The sequence below is a fragment of the Aspergillus nomiae genome, assembly GCF_001204775.2.
Source record: "Aspergillus nomiae NRRL 13137 chromosome Unknown contig00059, whole genome shotgun sequence".
In the NCBI taxonomy this organism is placed as follows: Eukaryota; Fungi; Ascomycota; class Eurotiomycetes; order Eurotiales; family Aspergillaceae; genus Aspergillus; species Aspergillus nomiae.
The window spans coordinates 1460-29323 of NW_015378114.1; the positions used below are offsets into that span (position 1 = coordinate 1460).

The following is a 27864-nucleotide window of genomic DNA, read 5'->3' on the forward strand; positions in this document are numbered from 1 at the left end:
CCACCCTACTTCGTTCATTCCTATTCAGTTCTATTGACTTACATCGTCATATGCCAACACCGTCCTGATCAGCCGCATCAGTCTGCTTATTCCCATTTTGGGATGACAACATTGATAACATCACAGTTTCAACTAATCCTGAACAGTTTGTCGACCGCAGGTCGTACAAAAAAAAGCAGTCTGAAGGAGGCACCTGACATGGAACGCATGGAGCTCAGCAAGCCGACAATCGTATACTATCGCCAATGACGACGATCCTCCAACTACAATGGGACAATTACATCACCGTCTCCTGCACTCCCAACTGCTCCAACGCAGTCAATAGGCCCATTCTCGTTTATCCTTTTAATTGTTTGCCCTGTCACCTGAACTCTGTGTAGTTGCACAGGCAAGGGATAGATACGTTACTCACTACTGGAACTTTCTTTCTTTTTTCTTTTTTCGCTCTTCTGTTTTTTAGAATACTTTGGAATCTCTCACCACACGATCCATCGGCCACATGGAGATGACGTCCAGAAAGCAAGGGACTAACAAACTAACTAACCACAGTGCAGGGCGCAGCTCATCTGACATGTATCATCTTATATACCTCGGTAGATAGTAGATAATGATCCGTCTACCGGCGGATACTCCCAGATATGCATATCTGCTTCAATCAGAGATCAAACTCAAAATATATATATGGTGGTGTGATCATCTTCTGGACCGAACTCAGTCATACGCTACTGGGATTTGCCGAGCATGAAAACAGAAACAGAGAATTGGTCTGATGTAGTGCAATTAAAGTATATCATATATATGCTGTTATCCGATCAATGACCATCCAAGTCCCGAAGCAGAGTGACAATTCCCTTTCACATCCAAACGGCCCTCAGTCCATGCTAGAACAGGTATCTCAATCCGTGTATGAATTATCTACTAAGAAGGCAAAGGAACAGAAAACATCAGGAAAGGGCAGGGAAAAGTAGGGGTGGGAAACGCTCTGTTATCTGCAAATGCAATTCCAGAAGTTAAATATCATGCTCATAATATGGTATCGGGAAGAGAAAATAAGAAAAGTAAGAAACAAAAGTGAGATAACGGAGGTTTGCAAGAGAAGAAGAGATAAAAACGATTGAGAATTGCTCAACGAACCCGATAACAGACGCCACGCCACGAACGAGGTCGATGGTCCAAAGAACAACAAACCTATAATTCCGACCCCCGTAATGCTGAAAGGTATCAATCAAACCTGAATGCTCAATGCAGATGCGTAGTGAAAACCCGCGGGTGAAAAAAGAGAAGCGGACAATGACATAGACTCGAAAACCAAAATTCACGACTCGAAAACATCCAAAGACGCCTTTCCGTCCGACGGCTTGTACCAAGCCAAAACCCCAGCCCAAAATTGAGAAAAAGTAGAACTAGTAGCAGGTACATCAGGACACGATCATAGCAGTCGGGAGGCCATGTACTTTTCCATTTGGCGCACTAGCTGGAGGCTAGACCCGGCCAACAAAAAACATCTGGAACAGACCCTCCGCTGACCGCACAGGATAACTGCAGGAATACAGAGACCACCTTAATCCTCGCGGTGATTATCCCTCCTGAGACGGTCTCGAAGTAGAAGGAGAGGCCGGCTAGGATCGAGTAGTCCCATCATCATCTTGCCCAATTCGTTATGTTTGATGGGTTTTGTGACATAGTCGTTGAAGCCAGCGCGTGCAGCGTCTTCAATTTGGTCTGTCATTGCATTGGCAGACAGAGCCATAATGGGTATTTGAGGGTAATGATTCTTTAGTTCCCAGCCACGAATATCACGGCAAGTTTCGTATCCGTTTTTCATTGGCATTTGGATATCGCACTGCGAAAAATGTTAGTCACAAGATCAGCAACGCAGGGAGAACAGCCTGTGCAGCTTACTATTATAAGGGAGTAGTATCCAGGCTCCTTAGAGAATACCATTTCCGTGCACTCTTGACCATTTGACGCTGTTTCGGCCATGACCTTAATCTTGTCCAGATATTTCAACATGACCTATGTTACGTTAGCGCGGGCGAAAAGAGTCTAAGAACTCTGGGCTAGAAACAAGGGACCAACGTACCATACGGTTTGTTTCGTCGTCTTCAACGAGCAATATCCGGTATCCCTTGTTCCCGATAACCTCCTTCACCATCTTAGACATGGTTTTGAAATTATTGTTGATTTCTCGGGCCATGTCCTGATTTCTATCCTTGCTGAGATCTCGCCTATTATCGGGGTCAAAGATGGCTGAGAATGCTGAAGGCTTGACCGGCTTTGGCACAGTGTAAACACGTCCACCGCTAGCAGACAGTTCCTTGATCTTTGAATTAATCTGTCGCTTCTGGTATAGGTCGGAAATAATAACAAGAGTGGGCGCGGACGCTGAATCACAGTCTGAGACGTATTGAATTACGTCCTGGACGTCTTCCACGCTGGGTAGATTTAGTACCAGGTGCGTGATCTTAGCACTAGACTCATCATTCATCGAGTCCTTCCAGTCTTCGACATCAGGCAAGGATGTAATTGCAAAAGGTATCTCATGAGGCACCACCTGCTCAATATGTTGCTTGATAGCTTTGCGCGTATTATCCAGGGGACATAGAATGAGAATCGAGTAAGGGTCCTGCGAGACCGGGGCATCTGAGCCTGCATCTACAGGTGCCGATGTATTCGATAAAGACAGCTCCCGGGAGGTTGATGAGGATGGCCGAGCTACAGGGCGTATGGTATCGCTGCTCGAAGAAGCCGTAGGAATCGGGCGAGCCTGCGACGAAGAATCCGTATTACTGAGCTTTGCGGGGTCAACCTTGGTGAGTGGGTCCACAGCATAAAGCTCGGGGGTTGGTAGAGCTGAAGAAACCGAAGATCGCTCTGAGAAGCTATTGGAAGCAACCCGAGCCGAAGGATCAGAGCTGCCTGGAGGTTGGGAAAGCGGCGAGTCAAGTACGGATGAGATATCGGTATCGAGTCCCTTTGAATCTGTAGAATCCCTGGACGAAAAAAGCATCTTCTGCAGGGAACTAGGTTTGGATTGCATCCCAAGACCCTCGGACATGCTAGACGATTGTCGAACGAGGCGCGGTTCGTCAGGCGACGGTGGCGGAGGTGCGTCAACCTTCACGTAAAACGAAAACTTGGCGCCTTGGCCTTCTTTACTGCTGGGGGTCAATCTGCCACCATGCATTTCGACGAGTTGCTTGGATAAGAAGAGCCCAAGGCCGCTACCAGCATGTTGTTGGGAACCATTCTGTCCTAATTGGCTGAACCGTTGCATCAAACGCTCGGCATCTCTTGCGCTGAATCCCTTCCCTGTATCAACAACGTCAAAGTTCAACAGTAATTCTGTCTCCTTGGAAAGGGTCGCGGTGCCATGATCGATGGAGCAGCGTATGTGGATTTCACCTTGAGAGGTGAACTTGACTGCATTGCCAACTAGGTTTATTAAGACCTGCCGAATTCTGAACCTGTCACCAATAACCATTGGGGGAACATCGACGTCCATCAGATAGTTGATTTCGAGGCCCTTGTCGATGGCTCTAGAAGAAACAGTGTCAATCACATCTTCGATTACCGACCGCACATGGAACCAAGAGTTAACTAGCGACATTTTGCCTGCTTCAACCCTGGAAACATCTAGAATATTATCAACCAATTCACGAAGGTTAGTGGAGCTGTTCTGAATCGTGTCCAGCATTCGCCTCTGGTCCGTGTCGAGATGAGTATCCAAGATGAAAGGAATGGTACCAAGTATTCCATTCAGCGGCGTCCGTATTTCATGGGACATGTTGCTGAAGAACTTAGTCTTCGATTCCATTTGATTGTTCAATTGTTGCATTGCCTTGTTGAGCTCCCGCTCCAGGTTCTTGCGATCGTTGATATCGGTACAGGTTCCGTACCACGAAGCCTCTCCGCTACCGAAACTGCTCGTCTCGACGCGCACCAGGCGAACAAGGTGCCACCTAAAGTCTGCTCCTTTGGAGCGAAGGCGAATTTCCGTGGAATAGAAGACACGCCCATTTTCATCTTTTTGGACAGAAGCCACACCACGTCTCACGAGCTCTTCTAGTGCAGGCGTAACTCCATTGGCAAGATGACGTTCTTGGAGGGTTGTATCTAATGCGGAAGCGGTGCTTTCCTTTTGGGACTCAGAGAGATATACAGAAAGTACGCCACATTTCTCCAAGTCGTCGGGATGAAGGTGTTTCGCAAATCCAAAGTTGAGCGCTTCTTCAAGTTTCTGGCCTGTGTACAAATGCCATTGTTCGTTTACAAATATGAGACCACGATACTCAGTGGCTTCAAACACAATCTGCGGGATGGAGTTCGAAAACGCTCTGTACTTAGCATCGATCGCAAATTTCTCTCTCTCCTGAGCTGCTTTGAGTTCTGCAATATGTTGCTCATGGATATCAAGAAACGAGCCAATCCAATATAGCACCTCACCTGTGGAAGACAGTAGGGGGTTGGCTCGGAAGATAAACCAGCGGTACGCCGACTCGTCGTTGAAACGCTTCACGCGCACTCGTTCAGTGAACTGTGACCCCGTCCGTAAGGCGTTTGCCCACTCTTGTGACACATGCTCACGTTCGCTGCTGTGGATATTTTGCCAGGGGTCCCTTAACTTTTGCTCCTGGGGTTGGCTCCTTCTGTACGCGTCAAATTTGGAGTTTGTCCAAATGACTTCGCCGCTTTGAGGCTTTGCAAGAAATATATGAAGTGGAACGGAGTTCAGCATCAACTGTGCTACAGTATCGGTGAACGGACGTGGTAACTCGCGTGGCAGTTGAGCGTAAAAAGAGTTTGCGGGAGGGTGACGAGACGAGTTTTGCGTAGGGGATATGACTGGCGGCGCGCGGAATTCCTGGGATGGGGATGCCTGAGCTGCAGTTGGGTCTTGAGCGTGGTGCCATCTTCATCCGTTGGAAGCTTCCCCAACAATCTCCCAGGAGAAGTAGGTGTAGAAGTTGTGGCGTTCGGCCGAGGCTTGGACAGTCGATTCCGATGATGAGTCAACGCATCACGGAGGCCCTTAAGCTGTTGGACATTGAAGTAGCTGTCCACAGCATCAGTTCCAAGTTTAGTAGGACATCCTGGCGATTCGCCCAAGACTGACGGGACCCCTGCTCCGATACTACCCAAGTCAAGACCAGGAGTACCGATCCCAGATGGACTGGGTTTGGTCGAGTTTGACCTTTCGTCGGGACTAGACAGGCTAGCACGAGCCTCCAAAGAACCGTCATCGGCTATGGTATAATTGACATGTCCGCTAAGACCAGCCACAAGCTCTAACTCACTGCTTTCGTCTGAAAATGTTCCCCCCAGGCCAAGAAGATGCCCGTAGCGCGGGGCCTCAAGACGAGATGCGAATTGTCGCTCGAGCTGGCTGTAGTGCTGGGCTAAGCAAAATGAAGTTGTCAGGTGTGGAATAAGACAAGCGAGTGACTGTCGCAAATTCGCAGGGTAAGGTATAATAGGTGATAGGATTGAAATAACAGCCACCGGAAATCTCAAAGTGGATGGAGATGTGGGCTTTGATCGGCCAGCATGCAAAAGAGGTATGTGAATTACAGACTTCGCTAGGTCGACACCGATAGCTTCCAGAGGGTTCAGATTCGAGTAATCATGTTGCGGGGGATGTTTCGCGAATGCACCTTCATCGACGGTGTGGCTAGAAAAGAATGGGTTCTGCTCTGCATGGGCACGGGGCGCTGGAGAAGGAGCAGGAGACTGTGACCAGGGGGACGGAGGAACTTGTTCGTATTCGTCATAGAACTCCATCAACGGGACTCTTGTCGCATGCAAGCCTGACGCAGTGGGGTTAGAGGCAGACCTGGACCGAATTGTATGCTCTTTGTTCCACGGCCGAACAGGCTCTGCCGTGGGAGTAACTTGCACCACGTCCTCTGGCGTTGGAATGTCACCATCAGATTGCTTTGCTGCAGCATTCTCGGAGTACTCTCTGGTTAGAACGACAGGCCCTGTGCGCCCGAATAATTTCACAACACCAGTCCTCTTTATAAGGGGATCTGTTTCAACTTCCAAGGGCCTGGATGTGGGGAAGACAACCTGTCGATGATTATATTGGGCAGGACTAATCGGGTCAAAGGACTGCGTAAAGGACACAGTGTGCGCCTGGTAGGGTGTGGCCGAGGCCTGGCTCTGAGCTGCGCCAGCACCATCTGGGTTTTCGTTGGAGATCTGAACGCGCTTGCCCTCATTTTTCACCCTTTGCTCTTGCGGTGAGGTTTCCAAATCTTGCCATGTTGATAATTTCCGCTCCTTACCAAACCCTGCAAACGAGTGCCTTGCCAGAAGCGAGGGTCGTTTGAGAAGTTTGGCAGCCCCCGATCCATTCGCCAAGCTTTCCGTAATAGACTCTTCTTTCCTCTTCTCCGAGTTGGCCTCCCCTTTGATAGATCCATCGCTCGTTCCAGTTGCCTCGTTGTTGGACTGCTGGTTCTGTGGAGTCTCCCGTTCATAGCCTTCTATATTCCGGTCGAAAACTGCCTTCTGGCCCCACGGCACGTTTTCAAGATCCGTCGCATCTCCAGGTATGGCTAGCGATGCTCTCTCAGCGCCATAGTTCTCCTGTAAGATGTGCACAACGTTGGCCCACCATGCATCAAGACCAGGGTCGGCATTAAGCTGCAATGTAAGATCATACAAATTGGGGGTAGAGTAAGTCGGGTCCTCAGGCACGGGTTTGTATTGAGGTGGGAGGAAAACGTTATGGGATGTAGGGGTCTTCACCGAGGTTGGTTGTCTTTCGTCTGCCGGTTGTGAGGACATCTTGTGAACTTTGAGCTTTTCAGCCGGAAGCGTCAGCTTGAATGGGTTATGGTTGAGCGTAGGATCTTGCGTCGACTTTGGAGCTGATTGATGCTGCATTCTGGGGAAAGGGTACGATGGGGTCTGTCCATGCATATTCTCGGGCGTTGAATCAGCGGCTCGTATCGTACCTCCGGAGCCGGTCGAGTCGGAATAGGAAGCTGAAGGCATGGCATCTGTTGGGAGCGGTGCGATCCTCGGGGAAGATACATTTGAAAGGCGCCTTTTCCTCGACGATTCATAACTCGAGGAGACGGGGTCTGCTTGCGACGAGGTAGTTTCCCGAGGGGCTGAGGTGTTCTGGGTCTGCGACTGTTGCATCTGTTGATATACAAGCAACTCCTCCATCTGTCTCCGTAGTTCCTTGAGGGTTTGCAGGCTTCGTCCTTGATCCTCTTGGTTCCCTTTCCCCGAGTCTGAACTCTCCTTCTTCGTAGATGGTGATGCACAATACGGGGTCGTAGCCTGTTCATGTAAAGCAGAAGGTGATTGAGAGTTAGCCTTCCATCCCTCTATGGGCACGTTTCCGTCCGTTGTGCATCCAACGTTTCTACTGGAAACCAGGTCGGATGTTGACTGGGGGGAGCCACGAAGGTGAGGATGAGGTGCGGCGATAGGCGAAGGGGCCTCGGCCGGCGATGGAAGCGGAGTTGTCCTCATACTATGAACTTCCCCCATCCTATACACCCTCCACCGCCGGTCAGATAATCAATTCTCCTGGGCGAATCCAACTCCACAGGAGCCAAATGAGGCACTCATCTCTCGGACGAAACGGTCCGCGGATCAGGTGAAGGAAGACCGGAGAGTAAAGGACGATATTAGACCAGGGAGAGAAGAAGGGAACACGAAAGAACGTAGGAAGGACGCGGAGAAAGGAAAAAGTGAAGTTCGTTAAACGCACGGAAAGAAAAAGGGCAAAAAGGGGTGGGCCTTAGGAAAATAGAAAATCAAAAACTCATAGGGTATACGTCGGCCGGGTGAAAAGAACAAATTCTGGGGAACTAAGGAAAGAGAGAGGGACAAGAGGGAATGATGTGTAAGAAAGGGAAAAAGGGTTAGAAAAGGGTAAAAAAAGAAAAAGGAAAATCGAAGACAAAAAAATAAAAGAGTGGTTCAAGAAAGTTGGCTAAAGCGGTGTATAACGGTGGTGGTGAGGTAGGTACTGAATTGAGAGGAAGGTTCGACTGATCTGACCTTTCCTAAAAGCACTGGAGCAGGCTCTGCTGTTTGACCCAGTGGATCATCGATTTGTGCTGAAGGGTGTGGAAATGGTCCGTCTCCCGGGGGGGTCCAACCTATGACGTAGCCAAGCCCTGACGGGTTCTTGCAAAACCGCGGTACTGTCGTGAGGCTTCCCAGGCCCTGGAACGTTCGAAAGCGTGGAGGGGTATTACAGTAGGAGAGAGGCTGGTGGCCAGGGAAAAGTCAACCGAATCAACATGAAAAATGATAATAATAACAATATTAAAAGAGAAATTCTAGGGCGGGGGTTCAATAAGAGAGACAAACACTATGGTACACCAGGAAGAACTTGACCGGTCAGGGAAAGTGAGTGTGTGCTAGAAGGAAGGGAAATGGATGGGCCAAAATCAAACCGGAAGGGAAGTAGAATAGTCCGCTATGAAGAGGGATGGCTGATTGGGAAGCCAAAGAGAGGTGAGAGCCTACCTAGGTAGTTTACCTATGGGGACAATCTCAGGTCACCTGAATGCTATCTGAGAGGGGGTGGAAGAGGTTCAGAACGTATGTATGCATCTAACTGTGTTTTTCTTTTTTTTGTCTTTCTTAATAAAATTAGATAGATAAAATATGTCTCTCCTGCAATGATTCAGGTCTCACTATACCCAATACTTACAGGAGGATACTACCTGCTTCCCTAGTAACTAGTGTAAGTATGCCTAAGTACAGTGTGGTATGTACATACTGTATCGTATTATTGTCGTGGGAAAAGGAGATATAAACAACTCCATACAACATGGTCCCGTAACTATAATAATAATAACACATAATGCCCCATCCATCTTCCACCCAATTCATATAGATCACAATAGTAGATATGGATTTATCTTCCTTTTGAACTTCCCTCCCTGATCCGTTGGTTATTCCAATTCTCCTGATTTTACCTGATATACATGAAAAAGCTCTTCCGCCCCTCCAGTCACCCTCATGTCCAGTTTGAGGAACATATCGAAGCAGATACGTTTTGAGCATGTATCATAGGAAGTTATGGCCCGTGCTTATAATCATACCACGCACTTGGTGCTAACACTTGTACTAAAATACGGAGCACTCTGTAATATTGAACATTATTAATAATGTTAGCATGGAGGTGGAGAGGTTGGCAGCCGATAACTTCCCGCAAGGTCACCATAGGGTTTGTTAGGCGGGACTTGAATCGTGGTATGTCCGGCGTGCAGAGTGCATCCGTCATCTTTCGGTCTCTACGCTTTCATATCTATTTGAAGATAACTCAATCATTTTCAATAATTCAATGTCAAGCCTGCACTATGAATCAGGCAAAAGTTGAGTAAGAGTGCAATCGTTTCGAAGTATCAGAGAAAATGCATGCACAGTGCAGAGTAAGGGGGCTAGGTAAAAAGTAAAATAAATAAATCAAGAGAAAAAAAACTCGATAAAATAAACGGGAAAGGCTTTCATTTCCCCGGGCTGCAAGACGTCAAGGGTCATCGTTTATGATTGTGTGGCGCTCTCCGACTCCAGAGTCTCGGGTACAGCAATCAATAAATGGTTAGTCTGATTTTAAAATTGTCCAATGTCGGGTATTTCATACCGTGTATTCCGTATTCCATGTATTTTTGCCAGGGATACCGTAGAGTATCCAAGGCATGACCTTAATACCGTATGGTATTTTCGTCAACTGGTCATTAGTGCTTGCTTGTCCTGGGAATTTCCTGAAAGGTTGTGTATCGAAGCTGACTAATAGTACTTTTTCAGGTTCAATTTCAATATGAGCCTACCTTCGCCAACTCCGACAACAACTTCCGGAGGAGGTGATGGACATGAAGCAATATAGAGTAGGACTACTTGTCATAGATACTGTCATCCGATTCAGGTCGCAGTGCTGGTGCTTAAGTGGTATTGTTGTGGCTCTCAAATTCCCCTTTGAACATCCCATTCCAAGCAGACTCGTTTCTGCCAATCAGTGCACAGTTCTTACCCACCCAACGCTAAGCATGGGGTACAGGACTCGGGAGGGAGTGCAGATGGCTTAAAATGTGAAAGAGAGCACCCTCTGTCGTCATCAATCCCAGTACTAGCTCCCTACTCCGAAGTATCGGCTTCAACTTAATAGCCTACTGTACTCCGTACCTGAAATTTATCCATGACAACCAATACCCCTAGCCCTGCCGAGCTCCTTAGGTGTTATTCCGAACGAGTCATGGTCCGTACCGATCGATATATCTTTGTTAAGAAGTGGGACGAATTCCATGGATCCCGTCCTATCCTGCCTAAGCCACTCATTTTTGGGCTGCACCACGTAGCCTCCCTTGCCCCTGATTTCTTTTTTTAAACTTCATCCATCCTTCGTGGGAAAGGAAAGTCTATACTCAAACCATTTTAACCGTTTTTCTCGAAGCAGATTTAGTGTTCTAGCTTGCTTTCCTAATCGAGGCAGTCGGCCGAGATTTATTGAAATCCCTTCGGCTGTACTGTTCTGTCGATCCTCTGGACATTTCGGGTGTACCTCCGGCCTCTCCTCGCTCAACTGTCTGCTCAGTAGGTATATATGGAGTACAATACATTGGAGCACGTAGCGATATCTCCCTGTTATTTAATTAAATCTCTTTCCCACACCGTTCTGATGTGGCATGGAATGAATTTTGTGTTCTTCAAGAATAGCTATCTCTTTCTTTTTTCCTTTTTTTAGCGCTTGATATTTTGGTACTTGTGTACTGATTGCCTTGCCCCCGTCCGTCCATTGTTAGCAAACTCACTTCAAAAACTCATGCAGGAACAATACAGTTTTACTTCTCTCATCCACACACGGCTCAATGTTAACTGGGTGATATAACTAAGTTTCCACAACTATAAATATCTTTGCTAGGTAATTGTCCCCGGTAGGGTTATTTGTCCGATGTGATAGTAGTATCCACAACTCGGGGTTATGATAGGTATTGCTCTTTTTGGTTTTTGAAAGATAGGTATAGAATTCCAACATTGGCGGCAGTTATTCCATGAAGTCTTGTTATAAAGTAAATTGAGACCCATCATACGATTGGTTTCTTCATCTGATTAGCGAACATTCTCCTTGGGGTCAAGCATCGTTGTTAAGTTTTACTGCGGTCTTGCGGAATCCCAGAAATATAAAAATATATCACGGTGGGTTTACATGCTGATGCCTGAAAAGGGATGGGGGTGAAGGCCCTGCATGGAGTCTTTTATTGGAGTGGATGGATTGACAGCTGCCGTAAACGCACCAGCCAAAGTTCAACGATAGAACTTTAGGCAATCTATAGTTCATCGCTCAAACCCTGTAGCGTCCCATAGCATGTGGCTGATCGCCAACTTTCCCTCGTGATGCTCAATGGAAGATGACTAAGACACTGCTTATTCAGGGACCAAATGACACCTGAGGCGCCAAGGCCGAACAAATGGCTTGTCACGGATCAGGTGCCTCCACTCGCGACCACACGAAATGATGGCAGCTGTACAATGACAAGTCAAGTCTTCGATCGTCGCTATCTCTACTTCTATACCGCCAAATTGCGCGCACGTTCCGCCGCCTCGTAGCTATACTTCGCCTCGTCCGATCTCCAGAGGGAGTGAGGTGCTTTGTCCCCTCCGTCCTTGGCGATTGTACCGTTTTTGTTCCTGATGATACTGCACACTCTGATTTAACGCCCCGCCTGATCAGACTTGCGACAACTCTGCACACGGGTAATTCACATATGGCTGTTTATTGAGGGGGGCCGAATCAACTAGGATATATCGGTAGTCGGTTGAGATGGAGGATAGTAATATCCTTGGTGAGGACCTACCACTCCCTCCAACCCGGCTTTTCGAACGGCTGGCGCAGCTGCCTGGATATACTTGGGATCAGTCCATCGAGCCATTTCATTCAACATACAGCCATTGGCATGTTTACGGTCTCCGCCATTCTCTCGAGTCCGACGTCTCTACACCCGCCGCGACGTCGTCAGGACCATCTAGCCTCGCGCGCAACTCCCCACGAACCGAGTCCCGCCCTCCCTTTCGCCATCACTGGAGAAGTAGTCTGAGCGAATCCAGCAGTGAGATATCACTTTCGCGTGGCGATCACGAGCCAATATGGACCCCAGTCATCGCCCGGGTTTCGGCCCACGTTGTGAGACTCGAGCGCGAGTTCCATATGCAAAGGTCCATTGTACAAACGTCGGATCCGGATTGCAACCACACAATACGACCGATTGATCTCATACGGCTTCCTCGAGATCCTGGCGATGCGGGTCCTCTACTGGTGGCTATCTTCGAATCACCAGGTCCGAACATGCTACGGGAGTTGGTCGCATTCGGACCTGCCTGGTTTGCTATTGGCACCAAAGGCGACAGTAGTGAGCCGACTCCAGGAGAGCAGGTTTCCCTTCCAGTGTTCCTTGATTTCGGCATCGGCGCATGCGATTGCCTCGAACTCCTACATTACGGGCTCAAAACGGTTCACGGTGAAATTCGCGGGGATGCTTTTCATTTCAGTCTAGAATCAGGCTCTGTAAAACTAATCAATACAGGAAATGGTGCCCGATCGTTCGATAACATCCTTAGCGAGGGCTGGTCGTCGACTGCTAGAGAGCTCGGCGTGAAGAACAAATTACAATTTATTGCACCGGAGCAGACAGGAAGAATGCCTACTGAACCGGATAGCCGAACGGATATCTACGCGCTTGGAGTCCTTTTCTGGACAATGTTAGTTGGGAAGCCAGCGTTTACTGGAAGCGACCCGGTTGAAGTTGTTCAGAACGTGCTGGGGAAGAAGCTACCACCAGTTTCGGCAAAGAGAATGGATGTCCCAGACGCAGTGTCAGCTGTGATTGAGAAGATGACGCAGAAAGCAGTCAATGAGCGCTATCATACCATTTCTTCCGTGAAGAGAGATTTGGTACAAATTTCTCAATTACTTGGTGATGGTGATAGCGAAGCTTTGAAAGATTTTAAGATTGCTCAGCGCGACGTGTCTTCATTCTTTACTCTGCCAACTCGTATGTTCGGGCGGAAGGAAGAGTATAGGAAACTCATAGAGGTGGTTGAAAAGGTTTATCGACGTCAGCAATCCGCTTACGCTAGAGCTATCACTCAGAGCACCAGCGGAATAGGCTCCACTTCATCTATCTCGGACGGCCGCGTTGACAGCTTTGAGATTGCGTCTGGATCGAGCGACTCGGGCTCCTTTCACATCCCTCCTAAGCCTAGCTCTAACGGTGGTCCTTCCAACCTCGGTCGTGTCTCCACGCACGAGTCCATCCATAGTACCGAGTCATCACTCTCGACACCAAAGCCAGGCTATGTCTCAAGTAAGGCAAAGAGCCCGGTCGAATCTCGTGCCTCCTGGGACAATACAGAAAGAGATGGGCACCTCTCAGCGGGAGCAAGCACGCAGAGCCATGCCGACTCTCTTGGTGTAAATCGGTCTAAGACTGCCCACAAGTTCCGTCGGAGTGGTAAGTGCGAGGTCATTACCATAAGTGGTGCTGCTGGCATTGGTAAAACCGATCTCCTCAACCGTGTTCAACCAGCAATTCGAAGGTTTGGCTATATCGGCACTGCCCGCTTGGATCGGGCGCGAAGGGTTCCTTTCGAGCCCTTTGCCAAGATTCTAGCTAGCCTTCTACGCCAAATATTTTCCGAGCGTGATGTCACAACGGACTATCACGAAAGTGTCCGCACAGCATTGCGGCCGATGTGGCCCACGTTACATCGAGTTCTGGAACTTCCTGAGCAATTGATGTCATCTGGAGGAAGTGAGAAGGAAATATCGCCCAAGCTCTCCGCTGCCCAGCACATCTTTAATAAAGAAGTCTCGACCAAGGGAGAGCCTTCAAAGCGTCCTGTACTTCCTCGGTTTGACCAGGGGCAGACCTCGGTCGACTTTTTCTTATCAAATGCGGCTTTGAAGAATATGCGCTTGATGGAAACATTCCTGGAGATACTAAAAACGTTGTCTCAGTTCAAGTTGATTTGTGTATGCGTGGATGATCTACACTATGCCGATGATGAGACCCTCGACTTGATCATGAACATTGTGAAAGCAAAAATACCCTGCGTGCTCGTACTCACCAGCCGTAAGGCCGAACTGGAGTCGGATGCCATCAAGTCGCTCTTCGAGGCAGAGAATCCTAGCGTAACAAGGATTGCGCTCAATCCACTTGGGGAAGATGAAGTCATGCAGATTGTAGCAGCTACAATGCACCAAGAGCCCAACCCTATGCTCACCCCTCTTGCAGCTGTCATCCAGGAAAAGAGTGTAGGGAATCCGTTCTACGTACGACTGATGCTGGAGACTTGTTATAGCAAGAACTGTATATGGTATTCATGGAAAAATTCAGTGTGGGAATTCGACCTTGACCGTATCTTCACCGAATTCGTGGCCCCAAGATACGGTGAAGGGCTTGGGCTCGGCTTTATTGCAAGGCGCCTTCAGGAGACCCCGCCGGCGGCTCGATCCATTATGGTTTGGAGCACACTACTGGGAAGTCCATTTGCGTTCTCTTTAGTTCAGAAGCTCCTCACAAGCGAGTTCTTGTACTCCAGCGATGACGACGAGGCAGTGGATCTCACTTGCCCACAGAACGCAAATCTCATTAGGCAGTCTGAGGCCGATATTGTCGTTGGACTGCAGTATCTTGTCCAAGCGAATCTTCTTGTCCCAGGAAAAACTGACGATGAATTCAGGTATGTCGCTGTTATCTTCTGCTGCCACTCGCATTGCACTAACTAAGGGGCCTCCAGATTCGCCAATGATAGAATAGCCCAGGCTGCTGCGTCACTGACGGAGGGTCGCAATGTCGAGAAGATGCATTTTATCATATCACAAGCCATCATGAAGTACTATCATGATGGTCGTAGTCGCTATGCAATGGCTCGGCATGTGGCTCTTGCGTCTCGGATAATTAAGAACAGAGTTGTCCAGAGACTTGATTACCGGAAAATACTCTGGGATGCTGCACAAACAGCTGCACAGTCTGGCGCACGACCAACTGCACTTTGGTATTTCCGCCATTGTATTGCCCTTCTCCAAGAAAACCCATGGGATGACAACAATACGGATGTCTACTATGACGAGACTCTGCGACTTCACATTGCAACAGCTGAGATGGCGTGGTCCCAGGGTCATAATTCAGAAGCGCTTGACTTACTGGACAAAGTCTTTGTCCATGGAAAAAGTGCGGTGTGCAAGTCAAGAGCTTGGATTGTGAAGGCTAAGATATATGCCCAAATGGGAAATCATCTTCGTTCGATGGACTCGCTACTCACATGCTTGGACGAGCTTGGTGTTCATCTCCGGGAGTTCACAACCTTTGAGGAATGTGATGCCGCTTATAGAAACCTTAGAAGGTACTTAGAAAAAGGGGATTTGGAGGCTGTTGTCCGTAAGCCTGTGAGCAAGGACATCAATATGATCACTATCGGAGTCGTTATGGCTGAGGCAATGGCTGTGACATATTGGGATGATCCCTTGACTTTTTATCGAATGGCGATTGAGATGATGAACCTCCACATCTTCAAGGGTGGCTTTGTGCAGATCTCAATCGGCTGTTCTCACCTCGCTATGATCTCTTTCAGTCGTTTTCGAGATTTGGATCTTGCGGTAAAGCTGAGTGACCATGCACTTACTCTTCTAGAGCGCTGTCCTGAGCCTTGGACCCAGAGCCGTGGCTCGATTGTCCATAATCTTTATGTTAGTCACTTGCGAGTCCCTCTGGCATCAACGCTTCCCGCTCTTGAGACTTCTGTGGAGGTTTCCTTTTCTATGGGGGACCCTTACATAACTTTAATTAGTCTGTCATCAATGGCGATGACGAGACTTTTCCTTGGCCATGACCTGACTCACCTGGAAAGCTTTTGCAATGAGAGCCCAGAGGATATTCCAGAATGGGTGAACGATACCCGCGGTGGCGCGAGTCTCCTTGCAGTTCGGTAAGCCTCCTATCTAATGTTGAATGGCTCGTTCGACACCTTTATTTTCCATTCTAAACAGAGCGATTACAACAAGAGCAATCGACCTGGGCTAACGTATTTATCATTAGGCAAGTAGCACGTGCACTGCAAGGGAAGACCGGGTATCGGGATCCCGACACTATTATGGCCGACGAACACCACAATACTAGCGAGTACATTGCCTTTTTGGAAAACAATGCTAGTAACGCTGACCGGCCTCGTGATATATATTGGGGTCTGGCCATGATCCCTCTGTTTGTTTACGGACACCACTCAAAGGCTATAGAATTGGGCGTGCAGATGATGGATACTATGCCCAGGCTATGGTCTGCTCGTGTTTCGTATGTTGTATATTTTTACCTGGCTCTTTCTCTTCTCACGCTGCACAATGATTATCCTGCCGGCGGGTATCTCGATGGAAACATGAAGACAGTCCTAAGGTACAAAGCCGAGGTTGACTTCGCCCGGAGCGCTTGTGATGCAAACTACGGAATGTGGTCATTGATATTGGAGGCATTGGTATTCGAGGTCCGGAATGATCACAGCTCAGCGATTCGAGCATTCGAGGTAAGTTGAACCAGCAGTTTTGTGTAGGGTAAATGCCTAATCTCTATCAAGGCCGCGATTGATCACTGCCAAATCCATGGATGGCCCTTAGAAGAGGCTCTTGCTCTTGAATTGCATGGTATGTGTGGAACACATTTCGGTCTCTCTTCTAGACCCCTTCCATGACACTGACTCTGGTCCTAGGCGATTTCTTGATACGACGTGGTGCTAAACGGGCAGCACGCTCCGTTATGCAGGATGCCATCGCTGCATGGGCGGCGATCAGTGCAGTTGGTAAGGCTGCACAACTGACAGAGAAGCATGAATGGCTTCTGAAAACAGCCACATCTACAAGAAGTGTTGATGTTGGCTGCCAAACTGTCGATTCGCTCTTAGGAATCAATCGCAGTAGTGAACCAGAGGACATTGGCGTATCTCAACATATGGAGGAAGATGACCGACAGCACCGATGGATCGAGCAGAACGGCGTGACTACGGGCGAACGCTCGCTTGATATATCTGGTGTTGGGCTTGGTAAGTCTCTAGATCAACCTCAGCCTCTTTTTCAAGCGCAGGAGGGGTTTGTTTTCTCTAACGCCTAAGTAGACATTATCGATTTGTCGAGTATCCTCGAGTCTAGCCAAGTGATGTCGTCTGAGCTTCAGATAGACAAGCTCCTGACGAAGATGATTGAGATTGTTCTGGAGTCCTGTAATGGATCAGATTTTGCGGTCATCGCAACTAATTTCGATGAGAACTTCACCGTTGCCGCAGCTGGAGACCTCGAGAATGGACAGAGATCTTACGTGGACGGCCTTCCTTTTTCAGTGGTTGAAGACAAAATGGCTCAACAGATTTCGCACTATGTCATGCGCACTCGGGAAGAAGTCCTCGTCCACAATGTTCTCGAGGATGACCGATTCTCCAACGTTTCGGATGCTTATCAGGGTAGGTATCCGCTTGGCAAGTCTGTGATTGCACTGCCAATAATGCAAGCGGAGCATCTTCTTGGGGTTATCCATATCGAAGGAAAACCAAACTCCTTCACTCAGCGAAACCTTGTCGTCCTTCACCTGCTCTGTAATCAGATCGGTATTTCGTTGTCCAATGCCTTGCTCTTCCGTGAAGTCCGCAAAGTTAGCGCCACCAACGCATCTATGGTGGAAGCGCAAAAGCGCGCACTCGCGCAGGCTCGTGAGGCGGAGCAAAAGGCGAAGGTAGCCGAAGCCGAAGCCAAACATAATGTCAAGCTGAAAGAAGATGCAGCGAAGGCCAAATCTATTTTCTTGGCCAATATCTCCCATGACCTACGTACGCCAATGAATGGGGTTATTGGCCTTTCCGAGCTGTTGAAGGCTACCAAACTGGACAAGGAGCAGGACGAATATGTCGAATCCATTCGTGTGTGTGCAGACACCCTGCTCACCCTCATCAACGACATCCTGGATTTCTCCAAGCTGGAAGCTGGGAAGATGAAGATCTCTACGGTGCCTCTGAACATTAAGGAGACAATTTCGGAGGTTGTTCGTGCGCTCCGCTATACTCACCGTGACCGAGGTTTGGACACTATCGAGGACCTGGAGAAGGTTCCTCCAGATCTGGTAGTGCTTGGTGACCCTGTCCGTTTGCACCAGATTTTCATGAACCTCCTTAGCAATAGCTACAAGTTTACGCCAAAGGGATCGGTGACTGTCAGGGCGAGAGTCACTCGGGAAGGCAAGGGCCGTATTCGCCTTGAATGTTCGGTATCTGATACTGGAATCGGCATTCCTGAAGAGCAAAAATCACGACTATTCAGGCCATTTTCGCAAGCGGATAGTTCCACTGCTAGATCATACGGTGGCAGTGGGCTGGGTCTAAGCATCTGCAAAGCCATCATTGAAGACGTCTTGGGCGGCGCGATTTGGCTCGATTCAACTCCTGGAGTTGGCACCACAGTGACTTTCCACTTATCCTTCAATAAGGTCAAAGACACTTCTGCAAAAACATCAAGGCTAAATAAAGGGGATCCGGGTGATAAGACGACTCCTTCACCTACGGCTCGTGACCTTACTATGATTCCACGCGATCAGATCCGGGTCTGTATTGCGGAGGATAATCCGATCAACCAGAAGATCGCCGTGAAATTCGTCACTGGTCTCAATTTGCAGTGTGAAGCGTACAGTGATGGGCAACAAGCGGTCGAGGCTCTACGTGCACGCTCACAGGAGGGGAATCCTTTCCACGTTGTTTTGATGGATGTACAGATGCCCACATTGGACGGGTACAATGCAACCCGTGAAATCCGACGAGATCCTGATCCTAATGTTAATGAAGCGCTCGTTATCGCGATGACAGCCAGTGCTATTGAGGGCGACCGTGAGAAGTGCCTCGATGCTGGAATGAACAATTATCTTCCCAAGCCCGTCCGGTCGACAATTCTAAGCGAAATGCTGGACCAATACCTCGCACCAGTGCCAACCTTCACAAAAACACGTCTGGCAATGCGGGAGAGAGGGAGCGTCAGCCACGATACTGGGACACCCAATAGTTCATCGCCGTCGCCTGGTTCTGACAGTCAGGGAGCCCAGCTCACTCCGGAACCAGACAAGCAAGTACAGCAAAATTCATCTGAGACGAACTAGGGGTTTCCTTTTGTTCGTCCGTCTTTAGAGATACCCCAGGGATTTTCTTCCGAGGATTTGGCCTCATCCGACGCTTGGCGGATATAGACCCGCAGTTCATGCACATAGTCATTCTCATCAGCGGAGTTTATTTACCTAGGCTCTTTTACACTTTATACAGCAACATAGCATACCCCTATAACGATCGATTTTTTATATCCAGCACTAGAACGTTTCTCTCAATTTACCATGATTCACCAAACGACTGCTCCAGGTGTAATATAAGTTTATATATAGTCACCCTGTCTTAAATCCATCAACCAATCGAGTAGGAAGACAAATATAAACCCTAACCCTTCCACCTCCCCCTCCAATCCAACAGCACCTGCAGCGTTGTCATCCATAACAACACCCCTCTAATAGGAACAGTACCCAAGATTCTAAATATCGCGATGCAATATAACGATGTCTCGAGGGCTACAACACTGGATATTGGATCCAGCCATGATTAGCTTGCCTTGGAAATGGGATAGATTGCCAGTTCTAGAGCTTTACAGATTATATTACTGTGGCATTGAAGACTGAACCCCGATTGTTCCTACCATGGATATGTAGCTTTTAGTTAGGCTTTCGTATTGCTGCTCTTGGCTCTGGAACCCCCCCGGTTCAACTCAATAATACCACTTCACTTTCTCTCATACCTACGTGATGAATAGCCTAATCTTTTGGCCACACAAGATTTACTCTAGTATTTTAACCCGTACGCTTGTGATGGCGTGAAGGGACGGTCAAAACCAAAGGAGAATAGACGGATAGGGTGGGATAAATGAATATGGCGGAATCTATCTAGTGTAGGATGCAATAGCTCTGGAATTACAGCTGTAATGTTGAGATTCAATGATCAGGAATTATTTTCTAAAATAGAATGTTACCTTGTTTGCGGTGAGTCTTTTGACGCCTTGTGATGAATACTCAACCTAGAGCAGTCAGTCACTATTACCCTTCGTCCTCTCACGGTTAATATAAATACAACCCAGAACCCCCTTCTTCAAAGTCATTCTACTCTTGTACATACACTCACATAGAGACTTCCTAAGAGAAAAGTGGGTTCGTTTATGGCCTTTTCATGAGTCTCTACCCTCCCCAATCAATCAAGATTCTATTGAACTGTTAGAGTATCCCCAGCAGTCTGCGCGCAATGGTCTGCCACATTCAGCTAATCAGACTCAGCGTCTGGTTCTCTTGGGGAGTTTTGGTTCCAATATCCTCAGTGCAACATTTCAATCTTTGAATTAATGATATCAAAGAACACAGGACCAATGAGGCATATTTCTACAGACAAGTGGATAATCATGGATGTGACCTCTGATACGCCGGAGAGTCAACGGACCGATAGTCAGCCCTAAACAGCATGTTGCAGCAAGACAGAAACCCGAATGAGAAGGCAGAAGTCTACGATAAAGAAGCAACCTAGGTATTGTTACTATGCACCAGGGATAGTCCGTTTTTAGTGATGTAGTAGCTAATTGCTTAAAGTCTATCAATCTGACAATGCGTTGAGCAGCGCGGAACGCTCAAGACAGCTATATAGAGAGAATATATCGTGGCAGAGAGAGGGAGAGGGCAAAGGCTGGAAGTATGTTGGACTCCAAATAGGATCTGGCTTTTCCCTTGTATATCATGCTATTCTTTGGAGTCCACACGCAAACACCACTATATAACATGTGTACAGCCAAAGAAGCTGTTCACTGATGCCAATTATAAGTAAAGTACTTTTCCGGAGGTACGTATTGATCAGTGATAGTCAAACCACACTGATCCGTGGCGCATCCATGGATCATGCTTTCCTATCTCCCGTCCTCTCGGCGACATTTTTGGTCTCCCGTCCTTTATTAAAGAATTTAGACGCCTAGCAACGATATCAAACCCATAGTTGAGTAGTAGCGGAAGCCGTTTTCTTCCGGTCTTCATTCATTGATGAGTGGAAGAAGAGAAACTCTGGTGATTTAGGGGGCGAGTGAATGGATTCGTTGAGTATTTGTCATGTTTGCCTAGAGTAAAAGCTGTACACTCCATAGTATTAGATTTCTAATCATAGTCATTACATTCTCGCTTTCAGGTATTAGGAATATGTACGATAAAGCAAATCAAATAATGGTACAAACCGCTGTCCGACATTGGCCCTGATGGGTCACTGAACAGTCCGCGAAAAAAAGTTGGTTTGCGGCCATTAACAGTGGCGAGCTGCATCTAGAGCAATATCTCTCCGTCCAAAAATGCGGAAACGCTTGACACCACCGTCGGGCACCATGGTCAGTTTGGCATGTGTGAAAGTGCGGGTGTCCTCACCCTCTGAGGCCAGATCGGCACCCTCAAACACATGCTCGGTATCCGCCTTACAGGGTTGATCGCCCTTGAGCAGTTCGACCCAGCCGGGGTGGTTATCCGCAGGAATCTCTCCCTCCGATACACTTCCTGCAACAAGACCGTGGACTCTCACAGCCTGAGGGTAATTGCCACGGAAATCTTTAGTATCCACCACGACCATACTGACAGAGCCGGGCAAGCCCAACTTGATGATCGCCCAGTCAACGTGGCCAGGGGTGCGGGACCGCGCCGTTTCCCAACCGTCTCCCATGTCCTTGCCTCGTCCCGGGAGCAACAGGTTCGAGGCCGGTGTGAAAAGCTGGTCGGACGCACCGAGAGATAGGCCACCAACCAGGGCAGATGATAGTTCCTCGACCGGTTGCTGAGCGCGGTCGGCGTTGGCGACGGACTGGGGGAGAGCAGCCGGGATAGCATGGCCGTAGACGCGGAGTCGGCCAAAGCCGCCGTCAGGGTACATCAACAAGCGCACATGGGTATGGGGCTTTGGGTTGGTCGGATCGTAATCGTTGAGCTTGTAGCCCCGGCGTTCCTTGGGGCCCTGGTGCTGAGCCGGAAGAATAGTTGTCCAACCGGTGTATTTAGGGTCTGCGATCTCGGCATCTGTGACCTCACTGCCTTCTGGCGCATAAGTTCCCTGCAGCCCAGCTTTCTCTCCGTAGTTACCGATGAAAAAACCTGTATCAATCTCGACACCTAGAATCGCGGCACTGGCGACACCCAATTTGATCACGACCCAGTCGTAGGGCTCGGGATTGTGGCGGCGGGTTTCCCAGCCATCATACCAGGCGCCCGTATGGATGAAAACACCGGGACGGTTGATGGGGGTTGTGGGGGTGAGGAGGTTTGACGCCTTGGAAAACCATTCATTGGAACAAGAAAGGACCTTGCTGTTAAGGCCAGAGGAGGCCAAATTGGTAGTGTGCTCGAACACCTTGTCGATCTTCTCAGAGGGGACGAAAGTGATCTTATCGGCCATGGTAGGGTTGGCTGATATAGTTGCAAAAGATAAGAGAACTCTGAGTTGACCCGGGGGGTAGATTTGGGATCGAATCGAGATTGAAGAGTAGAGCAGACGCAGACAGTCTGCAGAGGAGCAAGACAGACTCCTATCTGGGGCGACGATGGCGGGCAAAATAAAGAGCAGTTGGGAGAGACTTGGACGATAAGACCCCGTGATTGATTGACGCTTTTGGCTCAATTACTCGATCTTATCGCTTCATCAAGCATCCATGTACACCTATACACCCTCATCTTGTGGATTTCCTTTAACTACTATCATGAACAGATCATTGGACTCGTCATTTGACAAGAGTGTTACCATGTTGGCTACCCCTCCACCTCCTTGTTTACTGTCATGGTTCCTTTTTTGATTCATGGTCTCCAGATAGCTCAGTCGACTCAGATTTTCATCTTCTTGTCGCGTGTCGAGTCTCCACTATTTCCAACAGACTTGGTATACTTCCTACGACTTCCTTGGGTAACACTGTTTCCAGATGATACAGGTGTTTCTTGTCTAATCATCCAACACATTCCCCTCTTTCATCCAGTGGAAAACGAACTCAAATTACTGGGAGAGGCTCATCTCTACATTGTGGGCAGACTGAAGACCAAAAGACTGGCCCTCGAAACTGGTCTTTCCTGACCACCATCGCATCCGGAAATAATCATTCTTGGGCCCAGGATGTCGGCGACAAGGTATTAGATTGCCATCACACATTACAGATGCTGATATCCTTCTGTACAGATGAATTCTATGGGACACCAGGAGAAGGGTCAGGTAAGATCCAACAATGGAGATACGTAACTAAACAGCCCAGGTTCCATCGGATACGATCGTTGCCCTTGAAAGTAGACTGCCCGGAAACTGTTACCTAGTATTCGAAACTTCACATGCGAATATCACGTACACATACTTCCTCTGCATGCGTGGGACGATCGGTGAAGACAAAGCAGCAAGGATGACCAAAGTTCTCAAGACTTGTATGCAAAGAAATGTGGCAGAGCCAAGCCGGGAATATTCACCGAACGACTAATAGGTCCAACAGGCAACTACAGATACCTCTGAAAGAAGGGACTTGCTGCCCTTGATCAGATGATGCAATGTTCATGTACCACACTATGGGTCATCTGAACCACTTCAACAACCACACAATGATAGTGGACGTATTTGCTTTCCTATTCATCCCCTTACTGTGCGTACAATGGGTGGATATCAGGGGAACCTCTCGAAAAGCCGAAGACGTGGTGGGGTTGGCACACGGCTCATCTCCTTTGCACCTATGTCCAACCACCGATCGTCCAATGGAGACAATCGGCTGACACAACTGACGCCGCTGGTCCTATGTAATGCGTGCTGATATGTAAGCTGTGAGCGATGATTGAACGGTACCGGAAGGAACAAGACACTGTTGGTTGTACAATCAACTCGGGCCGTGGCGGTCGTCTGCCAGTATTATAAGACCGTGTAACCCCGAGTGATGCTGGCTCTTGCAATCTCGGCTGGATATACCACTGTCAGTGCTACGTCTAACGTGAAAGAGAAGCCCACTTCATCCCCAAGCCGTATAGAACTCCATATTGCTGACTACGCCATAGCACGCGCTGTCTTTTGAACCGTCCAAAGGGGTTACTAGTATATACCAAGCCTTGGCGTGGTGCCTGCCATCAGGAGCAAAGGCTGCTATCGGAAAGGTAAGGACCATCAGACAGTTCATCCTGGCAAGGCGTGGCTTCAGCATCGTAACGAGAATCACCGCTGGCCCTATCGGACATTATTGACATGGCCTTTGTATACACCCTTGACACTATAACATCCAGTGTTAATATCAGGGAAGGTACCTGCTCGTAGCAAGTATCTCTCACGATGCAACGCAGGCTGACATTCATGTCTCGTACGTAGGGTCCACCACCACTCGGCAATTCTAAGGTCATACAACATACCGACAGTTAATCACGGCTATGACTTCGTAATTTTTTTGGACAATTTTGAGATCGCAAGTCAGGGTCATCACTCTCTGCACTGGAAGCATTTGTGTCACCGTTTGCTGCTTGATTGCTGATATACTGTTACGTGCGCGATGAACGGTGGCAGATCGAAGGCTAAACACTCCCTGAGTTGCTCATTAGCTGACAATCCGCTATAGAATGTCTCGTGACACTATACTGACCGCTACGCTCACTGATAATTCTACCCATGGAGCATTACGTGTCTCGGACAAGCTTGATTATTCGATTCCTGGAGCCTCCCTGGCTTCAACCGTTTCCTGGAAATAATGGCTGTACTCGCCTTCATCCAGTATATATTTCGCAGTTGAAGCATGTGGTATCGTTACAGTTGTGCCAGCCCGGAAGATTTATTATTGAATTGTCCTCCACGGCATCATCGAGCATAAAGGGCAAACCTGGGGTCATTTCGACAGCCAGTCAAGGAAGAAGGAAGCACGCGAGAAGTATCGCGATAGCCGCCATCGTCGCATGCAACATGGAAAGGACTCGAACTGCAAAAGGATTGGACCGAAAACCTGAGCCAGATAAAGACCCAGGAAGAAGGGAAGTAGGCTACCGAGATAAGCGCAGGTATAGACACAACGGGAGTTGGATGCAAAGCCAAGAAAAAGCTTGAAAACCAACCTTACTTGGCAGTCATACTGACGTGCAAAGGCACTTGTAGAGTGTTACTGTTCCTACACCCCTGTTTTGATGTGGCAACCTGGGATAGCTGCTGTGCCATGCTATGCCAGGCTCTAAATAGATTACAACCTTCTTCCTGACGCTGTCTTACCAGATTGGCAACACAACCGGAACACAAAATAATGTCTCCACCGAGATATATCCATGAATCCACACCTGATGGCACCGCATACGCAAGGACCCATTTACTCAAGCTAGGGCACATGATCAACGTCGGATGGAGGCATGAACCGCAATTCCTTATTTCTGGAGGCAAATACCTAGATGACCTTATTTTCCTCAGTCCAGAAGGGACTCGTGGAACGATGAAGGGTGCCATGGACCGTGGGACAGGGTTCTGACGGTCCCTTTTTCGTCGGAAGTGATCGACTTCGGCGCCGACCATACTGGTCATGGAATACTTTGGAACCAAAGCGTTGGCGACGAACGGATTGGATCGGCTGAACTGCCAAGCTCTGTATGTCTCATATACCAAAGTATTGATTAACTGAAAGACCTCCAGACGTGATGCCCGTCTATATTCAGCGTCCAGCAGCTCAGGGTGACACGACAACGCATTGAGCGGCTAGATACATGTTGGTCGAAGATGATCGCGAATAGGGGATTTAAAAGGATGTATTTCATAAATAGCAAAGTCAAACCCCGTCGAATCGCCCGTTTGCAAAGTTAAAAAAGAAAAAAGAAAAACCAAAACAAAAGTTTTCCTTGGTATTCATCCGTGCATTCGTTTGCCTCAAAATATGGAACCCGAGAACTGAGCTGCACCCGGGATCCCAAAGGATGTGTGGACTCGTACAGGTATCTCATTGGCAATCCACGATACATGTAGCTTGCTTCCTCGAAGTAATCTTCTCTCGGTTTCTCTTCATATCTTCTGGCCCATGTGTAACCGACGAATCGCATGGCCTCCGCCATGTTTGGTCGGCCCGTTCACAGTCTGATGCATGTAGGTTTGTAACCCCTACATATGCGAGAAACATCGCGGTGACAGCGTCTGAGCATGATAGTCGTCATTCCGAAGCCGGTGCCTTCAAGAGATACCGTGCCCACCGACCAGATTTCCACAGATAGACGCCGGTTGCGCCGGTATTTTCCAGAGGGTGGCACAATCTGGCCCGAAGAGGCAACTTACAAGTCTCTTTTCGTCATCAACAGATAAAGAATCACAAGACATTGGCACAAACGGCGCCCGACACAACAGCTCTTTCGGTGAGGAAGCATGGCTTTTCCCTCGTCCGTCTCTTCTGGTTCTCATTGGACCGTCTCGTGGACCGGGGGATGTATCCGGTGGCAGCCCCGGTATCACCATACTGGATGTCACCAGTGAGCCGCGGGGGCTATAAAGCTCCTCTACGGGGGATGATGCAAGACAGGATGGTGGACCCTTTGCATCTGAGCTTTAAAAGGAGACTGAGCTGAAGTGGTCTTGAAATTGTCACGCTGAGATTCTTCTTTTCTTTTCCCTTCCCTTCTTTCCCCATACGTCAGTGAGGGTGATATCCAGACAATTTGTCTCTCGTCTACAGAGCTTCCTATCTTCTCAGCCAGCCTCGTATCCTTCATCCCCTCCACCAGCGTCGCCTCTACCCCCACATCCAAGCTTCCATTCGCTTTGGACTAGCCATCAGAAGCGCCGCAAAAAGTCTCAAAAGCCTGAAAACCAGTCATTATGCCACCGAGATCAACTCATCAGACCTCATTACCAGAAGGCGACGGCGTTACGTACGACGAATCCGACATGGCCCTCTTTCGCGCCAAGCTTGCTTACCACTCCACCATCGAGGAGCGCATGGCATCAAGAGACACCAATCTGGTCTCCATTGCAGAGCACCAAGGCCGGCTCCTCAAACGGTGGGAGATGTTGAAAGGGGTGGAGAAAGAAATGGCAGATAAAGGCAAGAGTTTAGAGCCCGCGGAGAAGCAACAACTAGCCCAGTACGCATGGCGATTCAAGACATTGGAAGGATTAGCGACCCAAAGAGCCGGCTGACCAGAGAGGCTACGCTGGGAGCGAAAAGCGTCATCACGGAGTCATTGTGTGATAGCATTCATTGGCGTCTTGCTTAGATTTCTAGGAATAATTTACCATGCAGCTGTCTTGTCTATTTACCCATCAGCGATCCCTGGATTATGATTCTCTCGTAATCCTTTCCCCCCCCCACATCTACGTAGGTTTCAGAATGTGGATGGGGTTGCTACCACGTCGATGTCTTTCGAGACGAAATGCGTCTGCAGACGTCGTCATGGACGTAACACGCTGATGGGGTTGAGAGCGTCACAGTGCTGCATGCAGCGAATCGCTACACAGCCGTTCAAGCTACAGTGTGTCAGCGATGGGGGTGCTCAACAGCTTTCCCATCTTGCCACACTCTTTTACAATAGCACAGCACCCTGCCGTGGCTTTTGGCACCGTGAGAGGGTCTACCATAGCACCATCTGCCCAGATTACAGATCACCCCGCCTACTGTGCAGTCCGGTACACCTTGATCTCGTAGATCTTGTTGCTCTTCCAGCTAAACTCATTGAATGAAACCTGACTGGCTGTATGCTTCCCAGCCATCGGTCAGAGCTTCCCTACAACTTCCATTCAAACCACGCCAACCATGCATCTATTTACATCCAAGATACCCCCACAAAAGATAAGTCACAATCCCAA

At 48.6% G+C, this 27864-nt stretch overlaps 4 protein-coding genes across 4 annotated transcripts; 2 read left to right on the forward strand and 2 right to left on the reverse strand.

Moving 5' to 3' along the window:
- Positions 1-1318: 1318 nt before the first annotated feature.
- On the reverse strand, positions 1319-7491 carry pkhB (putative sensor histidine kinase/response regulator; the record flags this gene model as incomplete). Its single annotated transcript, XM_015549474.1, has 4 exons — positions 1319-1843; positions 1903-2016; positions 2084-4699; positions 4768-7491. 4 exons carry the CDS (start codon positions 7489-7491, stop codon positions 1562-1564), a joined length of 5736 nt encoding a protein of 1911 aa, XP_015409097.1. The 3' UTR covers positions 1319-1561.
- A 4306-nt stretch (positions 7492-11797) lies between these two features.
- Positions 11798-19151, forward strand: ANOM_004218 (putative sensor histidine kinase/response regulator; the record flags this gene model as incomplete). The annotated part of the gene is made up of 6 exons (XM_015549475.1): positions 11798-14715; positions 14773-15960; positions 16071-16548; positions 16600-16666; positions 16732-17061; positions 17134-19151. The coding sequence occupies 6 exons, from the start codon at positions 11798-11800 to the stop codon at positions 19149-19151; spliced, it is 6999 nt and encodes a 2332-aa protein (XP_015409095.1).
- A 2209-nt stretch (positions 19152-21360) lies between these two features.
- Positions 21361-22494, reverse strand: ANOM_004219 (allantoicase; the record flags this gene model as incomplete). Its single annotated transcript, XM_015549476.1, has 1 exon — positions 21361-22494. One exon carries the CDS (start codon positions 22492-22494, stop codon positions 21361-21363), a length of 1134 nt encoding a protein of 377 aa, XP_015409096.1.
- Positions 22495-26877: 4383 nt separating this feature from the next.
- Positions 26878-27353, forward strand: ANOM_004220 (uncharacterized protein; the record flags this gene model as incomplete). Its single annotated transcript, XM_015549477.1, has 2 exons — positions 26878-27143; positions 27302-27353. 2 exons carry the CDS (start codon positions 26878-26880, stop codon positions 27351-27353), a joined length of 318 nt encoding a protein of 105 aa, XP_015409088.1.
- Between the last annotated feature and the right edge of the window lie 511 nt (positions 27354-27864).